The sequence below is a fragment of the Halyomorpha halys genome, unplaced genomic scaffold, assembly GCF_000696795.3.
Source record: "Halyomorpha halys isolate HHAL.00 unplaced genomic scaffold, Hhal_1.1 Scaffold726.1, whole genome shotgun sequence".
Lineage (NCBI taxonomy): Eukaryota > Metazoa > Arthropoda > Insecta > Hemiptera > Pentatomidae > Halyomorpha > Halyomorpha halys.
The window spans coordinates 286331-298933 of record NW_027116696.1 but is presented as its reverse complement, the minus strand read 5'-3'; the positions used below and the strand labels follow the sequence as shown (position 1 = coordinate 298933).

The 12603-nt window shown below is 30.0% G+C and overlaps 1 protein-coding gene across 2 annotated transcripts in view; it reads left to right on the top strand.

The window, feature by feature from the left end:
* The window catches only part of LOC106685723 (endoplasmic reticulum transmembrane helix translocase), a 62244-nt gene that overhangs the window by 40970 nt on the left and 8671 nt on the right, over window positions 1-12603 (top strand). For both annotated transcript variants that reach the window (XR_010845135.1, XM_067053435.1), the window contains exons 11-16: window positions 1971-2146; window positions 3357-3593; window positions 4655-4858; window positions 7213-7402; window positions 9464-9594; window positions 9675-9813. Coding sequence is in view for 1 of the 2 variants with exons in the window: in XM_067053435.1 (XP_066909536.1) it covers window positions 1971-2146; window positions 3357-3593; window positions 4655-4858; window positions 7213-7402; window positions 9464-9594; window positions 9675-9813 (1077 nt within the window). In the remaining variant the exon portion in view is untranslated. The remainder of the gene's footprint in view (window positions 1-1970; window positions 2147-3356; window positions 3594-4654; window positions 4859-7212; window positions 7403-9463; window positions 9595-9674; window positions 9814-12603) is intronic.

Below are 12603 nucleotides of genomic sequence, written 5' to 3'. Positions count from 1 at the left end.
CATGGTATTATATTTCATCTTTCACTGTTTTCAATCTACTACCATCTGATTCCATGATTATCAATCAATTTATTTTTTTTATTTTTTTACTATTCAATTATCAGTTATCAATTTTTTATCATTTATGATTCAATTCAATATTTTGTATAATTCCAAATTTGTAATTTTTATTCATTTTCAATTTTATGTTTCTCTAAATGTTGTTGTTATCTCTTTTGTTCTATAGATCTGACCTGAAACTGAGGTCGAAACGTCGGCATAAAATTAATAAATATGGTTTTGTTTATTTATGTTGTTCTTTGCTGACCGCACCCCCCGACAAACTTCTCCAATAATCAAAACATCAGAATTCATTGATCAAATATTTAAACTGCGGTTGTTTGAATTTATATAAAATAGAAAGTGCTTAAATGACAATGACAAGCAAATGTTATACAAAGATTAATTTAATCAACATTGGTCAAAAATGAAAGATAATGAGGATTGAAATGGAAATATGATTTACTAGAAAATATAAATATGAGGTAAATATTACTTTCACTTGATGATCTGAAAATAGTTAGCTGCACAATTACCCTCTTATTTTTTGTTCACTATATGCCTGGTCTGCATACATCATGGTTGCTTGGAATTTGTGAAAATGGACTGTTTTAGTTGATATGATACTTCACATATAATGTGGCTGCTAGGCATTTATAAAGCTACCTGATATATTTGTATGACTTCCTTTTTCTGTGTATTCAAAGCTAAAATCATAATTTTGATTAATTAAAATAATACATGAGCCAATCTTAATTAGTGAATCACTGCAAGGCATCCCCTAGCATGAAAACGCTGATATGGAGGAGTGTGCTCCAATGGTGTCCATTTGATGTTTAAAGAATGGCTGGTTTAACCATATTTCATCTTGTTTGGTTGATATTCCTCACTATTTGGAGTTGAATAAAAATGACTGATTGATGATAGCCAAAATGGTCACTTAACGATCTGAAAGCTGACGTGCCCTGATTCGACTAGGCCTTCAAGGTGATCTGTCTCTTGGTGAGAACTAAATAGAAATTGCCTCAAAAGAAGAAATAGTTGAGAGTCAGTGTATGATCTATATATGATAAATTGCAATTGTTATACCATATTTAATAATTATTCATACTAATTAAAAAATATTCCTAGGTCAGTATTTCTGTTTGAATCATATTATGTTATGAATATAGAAGGAAAATACAATGTTATCTTAAATTCAAATATTTAATGCTCAGTGGGTGAATACTACTCTTTTCTTGTTCCAAAGCAGGGTGGTTTCCTAGGTATTTCCATAACAATGGTTGTGAGTTCCAGTCAAAAGGTTATCCATTTCCAAAGAACACCCTTCCAAATTGAGTTGGAGAGTTTAAAGTATGTATGAGAATTTGGTGTTTGAGAAATTCCTTTTTGGGGGTCACTACTTTTTTCTCCCTCTTTTACCATTTTCTTTTTTTATGATGTTCTGCAGACTTGAATATTTTTTGCACCACCACAGCTCTTCCCAATTGATTGATTGTGTTGCTTACTTTATTATTTTGTAAAGTTTCAGTTTCTGATGCCTATGTCCTAAATTAACTGTAATATTGTAGGAAATTGTGTTTTTCTATAGCCTGGAGCACTGAAACGGCTGCTATGATTTTGTTGAAACATCTCCATTGTTATAAAACCACTCTTTCAAAAAATTATCCATATTTACCTGTGGATATCTTAGACATTATGACTGATAAGAAGAGAATTATATATACAAATCTGTATGGAGTTTAATCTTCTTTTATTTTGCTAATAATATCATACACTGTTTTTGAGTTATCTAAAAAAAAAATATCTAATATGAATCTAATAATATAAAAAAACAAAACAAATCCTTTGTCATTACCTTTTATTGATTTGTGTTTTTTTTTATAATTTTATCATGTTTAATTTTATGTTGAATCATTTTGATTTTTAAGGAGACGCTGTTATACCTAAGAGGTTTAAATCACCTGGCTTAAAGATTTTTACTCGTCATCACTTCTCTTCTAGTCTCAAGAGAATGTCAGTCATTGCAGGTTACACCCAACCAGGTGCTTCAGAGACCACCTATATTGCTGCTGTCAAAGGGGCCCCAGAAACTCTCAAACCAATGGTTGAAATATTTCTGTTCAATACTTATTAATTAAAAATTGAACCCACAGTGTAGCTGGTGGGTCAGAGGGATCTATCGTAATATTTATTTGTCTTATGTTTTAGTGTTACAGATTTGTTTTTATTTTTTTTAGATTGTTTAATCTAATTCCACATAAACAAATAAAGCCAGTAATAAATGCATTATATTGAATGTATATGATTTATCGTATTATTTATATCATATACAATAGACATGATAGACAAATAATTGTTACTAGACCCACCTGTTGTATTGTGGTGTTTTTTTTTTATTATATTATTATTATAATACTATATACTATACACTGTATACTAATATAATATATAAATTATATTAGGTATAGTGAGTGAAGTTTAAAATTTTTGAAATATCTGTTTTCATCCAAGTTTTTAATTGATATTTAAAATTGTCTATTTTTAATTTATAATGGCTTAAATTTTTGAAGCCTTTAATTTATTTAAAAAATTAAAAGTTTAATAATGTTACAAAACAGTCACATTTTATCAATGTGATAATTGCTATGTGGCATAATGTCATAAGCATTTCAAATATTATCATGTTCAAAATAATTAGATTTCATTCCTCTTATTTTGTTTATCTATAATGAAGTTAGAATTATTAACTTATGCAATATGGCTTTTATTTTTCATATTTTAAAACAATTTTTGGTGTTAAGAATGAATGCAAATGAGTTAAAGGTGTCAATCTTTTCTTTCAGCATCATTGTCTTGTTTACTTTTAACTCTCATGAAACTACTATACTTCCTATTATTCTTTACAGTAAGAAGCGTGGTTGCTTACATTGTGAGAAGAACAACACTTCAAAATAAAGTATTGTAATTGGGTCAAATTTTGGGTTTGCAGTTGCCAAAAGATTCAACCATTTTAGAGGAGCCCCTTAGACTTTAAAGTCAATTAAATTTCCTACAAAACAGAAAAGAAAAAAAAATTAAAACAAACCTATTCATGAATTAATGATTCATTAATTTTATGAATAATTCAAAATCTAAACACAAGACATTTTTTGTTAGGCTAAGCATAATGTTTCTGAAATATTTTATATTTTTTTATTGATTAATATATAATTAATTTCACCATAAACTTCTAGCATTTTTTGATTCTGTTAAAAAGTATGTAATGTTAAATGTTGTAGTAGTTTAACCATTAGTTAATTGGTCTGTATTGTTAGTTTGTAGATGCTCCTGAGAACTATGACAACATCTACCTATCTCTTTCCCGCAGAGGTGCAAGAGTCTTAGCACTTGGCTGGAGGCAGCTTGGCCATCTCTCTCACCAACAGCTTCGAGAGCTCACCAGAGATGATGTGGAGTCAGGTCTGACTTTTGCTGGCTTTATTATCATCACCTGCCCCCTGAAGAATGATTCTAAAGCTGTCATCAAAGAAATCATCACCTCATCACACTTTGTGAGTACCTTGTTTTGATCTTTGACTACTTTGTTTCTTCTCTTTCTAATTATGTTCATTCTTCCTATACTAATTAGTTTTTCCTTTGTTGCTCACTCAGTTACTATTCATGGTTCTTTTAGGAATCATTTTATCGTCTTGTCTTCATATGGTGAGGTTATTCACTGAATTTTTCCTTGAGTCCTTTATATGTTAATGATCCCATGTCTATCTGTAATTTCTCATATCGTCCAATACTGCTTCTAGGATTCCTAAAGCAAATTAAGTCTCTCAGTTGCTAATAAAAACAAACCTTATTCTTGTATTTGATAATTATCACACTCATGTTTTATTTATATTGGGGCTGTAAAAGAGAGTACTCAATAAGATGAAGGTGATTCGCTTATCAAAACTCTTTCATCAGCTATTACAGTTCCAACTTAAAAAAGCTCATTATATTTCTTAGTTATGCTTTTAAAGCTAAAAGTGTCCAATAAGAGGCCAGAATTTAATTGTAATTGTACCATTTCTTTATTATTTTATCTCATCCCCGAGAAAGTATTTTGAGCTTTTGTCAAAGCATGTTCGCAGAAAACTTGAACATGCCCTAGACTACCTTGACATTTTTGATGTTTTTTTTATGTCCAGGAGTTTCTTTTAACATATTGTTTGTAGAAATACATTTAATTTGTATGATGTTTGTCCTAACATTGATGACATCGTCCAGGAAAAGATATCCTGTAAGAGTTTCGCTTTACCATTGTCTTTTTCCTTAAATAGTGAAGTAAATGATCATGAAATAATGTTTTTATTTATTGTTAACAAGTTTTTATGCATGTATAAAACTACCAGTGTATTATTATTAGACTTTCCAAATAATAGTTTTCCTTAATAACTTAAAATTAATAATAAACCTGGATTGGGTTTTTCCTCAACTGGAATATTTAAGTTTACATTTATTTAGGTATGCTATAATACCTGTGTTATTTTAAAACATGCTGAATAAATATGGCAAATTCTAAAAGTTAAATAACTTAGGTCAATTCCAAATTGTCACCCTCAGTTTTCTTGATTTTTTCTAGGTTATGATGATAACTGGTGACAATCCTTTGACTGCCTGTCACGTTGCTAAAGAGCTAAAGTTTATATCTAAGCCTGGTGGTGTCCTTGTTTTAAAAGAGAAAAATGGAAGCTGGCATTGGGAAGACATTGAACAAAAAACCGAGATTCCACTTTCCCAAGGAATCAGTATTACCAAATCTTATGATCTTTGTATTACTGGTGAGGTGTGTGAAACTTAGTTATGATTTTAGTTCTTAAGTATGTTACAGAAATTGTTTTTCCAGTAGTATCGCCCAGTATAATTATGGTATGGCCCATATATTATAAATTGGTCCAAATCTTTTTCTTGGCCAAACAAATGATCTGGTCAAAATATGCTAGATGAAATCTTTTATTTTCTGTTACATTGTGGTTATATGTGCTGCTAACTTGTGGTAAAAACTTGAAGTTCAAGTACCTACTTTTTCATACTCTCATATATATAAAACAATTTATAAAATGTTTTTTAATTAAAATTTTTAGCTACTATGCCTTCTAAAGTTTCAGTTTTTTGGGTAGTTCAGTTTTCTTTGAGAGTGATTTGTGGGGTTCTTACTTTTACAATACTATAAACTTCTTATACAATCCAATGGACCCTTTCTTGAGATGAAAACTCCTTACCCAGTTTTGTGTATATTGTAGTTATGTAGTATAGTTGCAGAAATGTAGTTTGTTGCTAGAAATGTGTCATATATATGCTAATTTTGCTCAGAGAATGTTGTAGTAGTGCTCAGGTAGCATCAAGATGTTACACTCAACTCAATTCATAATGGAGGAAAAAACATCTCAAAATATATCATTTTATAATCTGGTACCATGCTACTATTGTTAAATTATTAAACTTTTTGAATTAATACAATCAATTTCTTAAGAAAAAATAATTTCAAAAACTACACACTTGTATTTTTCACATAAGATACTTCATCTATAGACTTGACAATATTTTTGATATTGAGACGATGAAAACATAGTTTAATGTTATGTTATTTTTTATTGATTGTTTTCATTATTAAGGTTATTTTGAGACACAATCATCTTGGCTGAAATCGTCAATTTAATTTAAGGTTTTGTTATTTAACTTTTTAATGTTTGTTTACTTTTTATTATCATTTTTTTTGTTTTGGCCAGGTGTGATTTATGTATATAATTTTTCCCTTTTCTGAAAAGTTTTAATTTTTTGAAATTTGCACGAATCTTACAAACTAGATGTATATAAAACATACACTATGGAATTAAGATAATTTTACATTCAGGAATACTGTTTTGAACAAATGGTGATAATTTCATATTCCAGTAAAATGGTTATTTCAATATTTTTCACCATCTATTTGGGTGTAATTAAATATTTTGAATGAAAATTGTTGAAATATATTTGCACTAATTATTATATATTTTATAAGTTTTTTTTCTGCATTTTTACAAAAATTCATGGTCTCATATGTCTCAGTAGCTGTTGTGAGTTTTTCAATATAATGATATTATTGTTATTTAAAATTGATAATGGCAAATTTTGGCCAAAAATTCAATGGGAGTGAATTAATGAGGAAAAACTGGGAGGGGGGGAAGTGCTTTTGCTTAGCATTTTTTTTTCTCAATATGCTGGAAATTTTTTTTTTTTTTACTACGCCAAAGGAGGCATTTCTGACATTTTATTTCGTACAGCCCAGTAAAGTTTAGCTCTGCCGATGTAACTCCCATCTGTAGTCAAGTCCGCCATTGCCGCACATGCAAATACGTGATCGCTAGTCATCTCACCAACTCCACACTGGACGCAGTCCGAAGATTCAGTCATTCCTATTCTCTTCAGGTGGTGACGCAAATAGATGCTGTATGTCCAGTAGCCAACCTGAAGACACCACTCTTGGTAAATCCAATGGAGCGCCTCTTAGGATCTAGCAATGACGCCCAGTTCTTGCCCCCACATTCTCCTCTACTCCTTTCCTCTGCTCTTCCAGTGATGGCGCTTCGGGCTATTTCTTTCGCCATGTCCATGGTGATAGGGAGAAGCGGCTGTGGTTGGCTAGCCCCTAACCGTGCAAGTCGATCCACCTCCTCATTCCCAGGTATACCACAATGGGCTGGAATCCACTGCATTACCAATGCTTTAAGTATTTCTCTTTTACATTCTATGGATTTCCGGCATGCGAGAATTCTAGCGTTAGTTGAGGGACGTTCAGACGCTATTGCCAGCAGTGCTGCCCTAGAATCCGACAGCAGAACTATCTTCTTTGCGCAGGCGTGAGTAATCTTTTCTAGAGCTAGAGTAATTGCAGCTACCTCTCCATCAAAATTGGTAGCGTTTGCTCCAGCAGGTGCTGACAGTTGGAACTATGCTGGAAAATGTGCAAGGGGAAAAATTTAATTTTTAAAGAAAGTGAGAAATATATACAATTTACTCAAAAATCAAATTTATACCACCTTATGCAATCCAGCTTTTCTTTTCTTTTTTTTAGCTATCTTCACTGGGTTATTATTTCTTAATCATATTATCAAATGAAACTAAATATTTAGTCTTAAAATGAAAAATGATTTATTGTAGGCATTGGCATACCTACAAGAAACCAACGAGCACCTTCTTATGGAGCTTCTTCCACACACTGCTGTGTTTGCTCGTGTGGCCCCTAAACAGAAGGAGTTTGTCATCGTCAGCCTGAAAGCTCTAGGTTTCACAACTCTCATGTGTGGTGATGGTACAAATGATGTTGGTGCTCTCAAGCATGCTGATTGTGGTATATGATTTATTTTTATTTTGTTAAATTGTCTTGTGATATATTGCATGATAATTAAATTTAAAGTCTAATTTTAATAATGTTCTTTAAAATGACAATTTCCTATGTTGTAATTAGAAACTTTTGTATGTTAAAAAAATATTTCCTTAAAAATAAACTAATTAGTTGGCCAAGTATATAGATCATCAGGTATTGTTGAACTGTTTGTATGTTTTATTCTGAGAGTTTTCATATATTTAATTGGCATACCATCCAACAATTCCTATCCTGTGTTGTCTACAAAACAAATTATCTCTGGTCATAATGATTTTTATTAATGGCAGTTAGTAAATAATTTTGTGTAGTACGTTATAATTATAATATTTCATTTTATAACCCCAAAAATATTTTATTTTTTTACAATGTGTGAATTATTACATATTTAAGTGTTCATTACTTGTTTATAATGAAGTGGTTAGAAATTTTTTTAAATAATTTAGAATTTTAGGTTTTATCAAGTGATGCAGAAGTTGGTTCTTAATTAGTTCATCTATTGTCTTCTCCCATACCAGTTAGAACTGTAATAGACCTATTATATTTATCAATCCAGGGTTTGGAATCGTATCCTAGATTTTCTGATTATGATAACAGATTACTTCCGGAAGGATAATTGTGATTTGCTAGAAAATATCAGTTGAGATTTTATCATGTACTGGAAATTTTTTAGGATAAAGATATCTAAAATAATTTAAAATTACTTCTCCATTCAATAAGTCATCATCATCTGTATTCAGCAATACATCTATTTTCGAACCCTAGGTATGTTGTGGATCCATTTCTCCTTTTGCATTATATTCCAAGATAAGTGAGCTCATATTCCACTCCATCCGTTTATTATCATTTTTAGGGGTCCTGATTCTGCTTTCTTAATTTAATTTGCAATCATGCCTGCAGATTTCGATTTATTATTAATTTTGGAGTTTTGTGCAATAACGGGATCTTTAAATAGGTTTTCACAAGGATCTTAGTTCTGTTTTATTAATTTGATTTTTTACTAAGCTTGGGCATTTTGATTTATTGTTACTGTTAAAGTTTTCTTGGATATAGGGACTGTTTATTAGATTAAAAACCTAATAAAAGATTTCCATATCATAAAAAACTCTAAGAGTAACAATAAATCAAAATGCTTCTATGTGATAAAAAAATCCAATGTAAAAAATATAATCAGGATCTTCGAAAATCTTATTAACGATCTCTATATTGAAGCAAAATCCAAAAGAAACAATAAATTGAAATGTGCAAGTGCAATTGAAAATGCTATAGTAAATTTGGAAATAGCATCGTCGAAAACACAATCAACAATTCCTATGTAGGAGAATTCTGCTATACTAATAATGCGATCTTAAACAGTGTCAGTATTAGTATAGTAAGTCTAAAATGAGTTAGCCAGTAAGAGAAGGGAGCTCACCTACCATCTCTCCAGCTCCTCTTTCCCTATCACCATAACAAACCCTTTTTACTGGAAACAAAACGTTTTTATTAACAAACATTGTTCTCATTTGTTTTCCTTATTACAATTCTGTTCACTTTTTCTTGGATTCTTTTATGCTAATATCTGTATAATTCATTTTATATCTAAACATTATTTAGAAAATTTGAGATAATAATATTTATTAAGATATGAAACAAATTAAATTGGAATTTACATATTAAGGGAAAAAGATGAGTGTAAATAGTGTACAGAAAGTTCCATATTAAATAAAATTATCATCATGCAAGAAAATAAGAGTGAAAATGAAAAGGAACATTTTACAAAAAATTTAATAATATTTACTTAACTCTTAGTTCAATTAATTTTTAGTTTAATTGTATATTACAAAGTTAAAATATAATACAAGCAGGATTAAGTTGACTAAGAAGTTAAGTTGGCTCGTTTAAAATTATAGTTTTAGTTTTGTACATGTGAGTAAAGTCTCGAAACATTATAACTAAATAATATTAAAATAGTAACTCTCTGTAAAACTATTTTATTATGATCCTTGATCATTTGATGCAAATTTAATTAGTTCATCTAATTTTAAGGTGTTGCTATCCTAGCCAATGCACCTGAACCAAAGTTCGACAAGAAGAAAATAGAAAAAGAAAAAGAAAAGGTAAGAAACCTAACAGAGAAATTGACTATGCCTCAGAGGGGAAGTAACGATCAAAGAGCTGTAAGTATAAAAAGATTTATAGTTTTGAATTTTAAGTGTTTATTTATGAAGTCTAATCTTATATAATGACAATATTTTAGAATTCTGTCAATTCAACTCAAGAGAAAATTCAGCGAATGTTGAAAGAGATTGAGGAAAGTGAGCAGGCCCCAATCGTAAAACTGGGTGATGCCAGTATAGCAGCTCCATTCACTAGCAAAAGATCTTCAATTCAGTGCAGTAAGAGTTTTAGTTAATTTTTATGTATTGGAAGATTGCTGATTGACCGTGTGTATCAATGAATGGAATATAATCTGGGTGCGGTCAAATAAAACTCAAATAGTAAATGGATGTACTATTTTTATTTGAGCCAATGTTTCGCTCCATGGCTTTGTAAGGGCTAAAAAAGGTACAAACACTTGACATAGTTACAAAAAAAGAAAAAAAAATTAGTGGAAAAGAACAGGGGTATACAATGAAACGTAAAATTTAATAAGAAAAATTAAAGGTTTTAAACAATAAATGAAAACAGTAATAGTAATAGATAGATAAGAGATAAAAATAAGAGAAGAAATATTAAAAAAGTACAAATTAAGAGATGAAAAGGGAAAAGAATAAAATCAAATGAAAATTAATGAGACAGAATTTAAAGTCCGAATGAAACGTTTGTATTGGGAGGAGTTGGGATGGCAGTTAAGTACGTCACATAATAACGAAAATAATTTAAAAGTAAACAATGTAAAAAATATTAAAATTAGATAAACAATAAATGATAATATACATAATAGAGGGGGAGAAGAAATATGTACAAAATTATAAAATAAAATAAATTAAAAAAAAAAAAAATCCATGGATAGAAAAACAAAGAAGAAATAAAGTTAAAATAATGGGATTCAATATATGTAAGTGATTAAGAAAGACAATATACCAAATGAGTGGGGATACAGAGATATGTAAATTATATACAGAAAATTAATAATAAAGTAATTAATATAAGTACACTTAAGTAGGTAACATATGAATATAAATTAAAAAATAAGATACATGAATATAAATGAATAATAGTAAGATAGTAAATATAAAAATAATTAAATATGGGGTGAGAATTTAGAAAAACAAAAATAAAAGACATGACAAGAAAGTGGGCTTCTGAAATGTAGAACAAAGAGAAAAGAAGTATTATGAGGGTTTTATTATGTTCAAAATGTGTCGGTATGCAAGGGAGGTGCAGTCTGTACCAAATTTACGATTGACGGAATTCTCCGTTAAATTTATGTAAATGGACTCTCAGATAAGACTTTTTTTATGGTTGGGGACAGTGGTAAGAATTGAAGGATTGTTGAAATTAAAAGTATGATTCAGGTTTAAGGCGTATTCTGATAATTTATAGGCGAGGCAAGTGGATTACAGGAGTTGATAGAAGTTTTGTTCTGGGAAATGTGGTTCTTAAGTTGGTTTTTAGTTTCGCTGATATAGAAGGAATTGCAACATGGGGTTGAACAAGGTTTCCGGTAAACTACATTGGAACGGTGTAAGAAAGGAATAGGGTCTTTCAATGTGGAAAAAATATAGGAAATTTTGCTGTGGGTCTTCGAGCCAAGACGTAGGGTGGGAATAGTGGATCTTAAGGATTTTTGAACATTGTCAGCAAGAATGGGGATATAAGGGAGGGACCTGTACTAAAAAAGGGGTGGAGTGGGTTGAGAACAGGAGGGACTGGAGTAACACGGTTAATGTAAGAATCAAGTAGTTTGTTTGTAACTTTGTGAGGGAAATTGTTGTTGAATAGGATCTGTTTAATAAGTTGTATGTTGGTCTGGTGGTATTGAGGGTCAGAAAGAGAAAAGGATTTTATTGTTTACCTCATTTTAATATTTTTTATGTTGTTTACTTTAAAATTACTTTTGCTCACATACACCCTACAATAAAAAGTTAACACCATAAAGATTATCCTTTTTTCTAGCCAACTCAAAACTATTTTGCATGTGGTATACAGGATTTGGATTAAAAAACTGTACTGTGCAAGCTTCCACCCGTTTGATAAAATTTAACTTGTCTTGGAACAAACCTATTATTATTTTTTGACATTTGACTTTTTATAATTTGGCTGTAACAGCAACTTATGTATTCTGTTACTGTAGCAATGAGTCAATGCTGTGGAGGTCAGGGTCCACCCAGCCTCATAAAGTTGTTACCTTTAATAGGGAAATAAACTTGTGGTCAAGTGTGATTCTGACCATATCACCTCCTTGTACAACTGTTGGTCTAGTAATAGTGCTTTTTACAAAATACTGCACCTCTGACCCTTCATGGGTTGTAGCAGTACAGATTTATTTATTTTATATAAATACTAGATTTTTTATATATAAGAAGATGGTCAGGGTTGCAGTCAAAAGTGAAACAAAAATAGTTTACAACTATTTATTTTCCAACGTTTCGCTCCACTTTGCAGTGCTTCATCAGGGCTAAAAAGATACAAAATGATACAATGATAAGAATAAAAATACAAAGATAAGATACAATGATAAGAATAAAAATACAAAGATAAGATACAATGATAAGAATAAAAATACAAAGATAAGATACAATGATAAGAATAAAAACAAGTAACAGTGGCAAGAGTAAAAATTTCTTTATAAAAATACGTAAAATATAAAGCTAAAAAAGTACAGGAGATGCATATAAAAACAATACAGGGAAAGGAAAAAAAAAAGAAAAAAAATTATATAGAGATAATATAAATGTCATGAAAGAATAATAAAAATAAATAATAATAATAATGATATAAAATGACGATAAAATAAGCCCTAGCAGATAAAACAGAACAGAAAATTTTCCTCCTTAAATGTAGATCCAACTCAGTTTTTCCTAAATCTATTGACAATAGCTTTAAACATTTTCATACATCATATTCCCTTAAATCCCAACTCTCTCATTCCCTATTTAAATTCAAAAAAACATTATTAAATTTAAAAATTAAGGAAACTCTTCAACAAATCAATTTCATTAATACCAAAATTAATTCTCTTT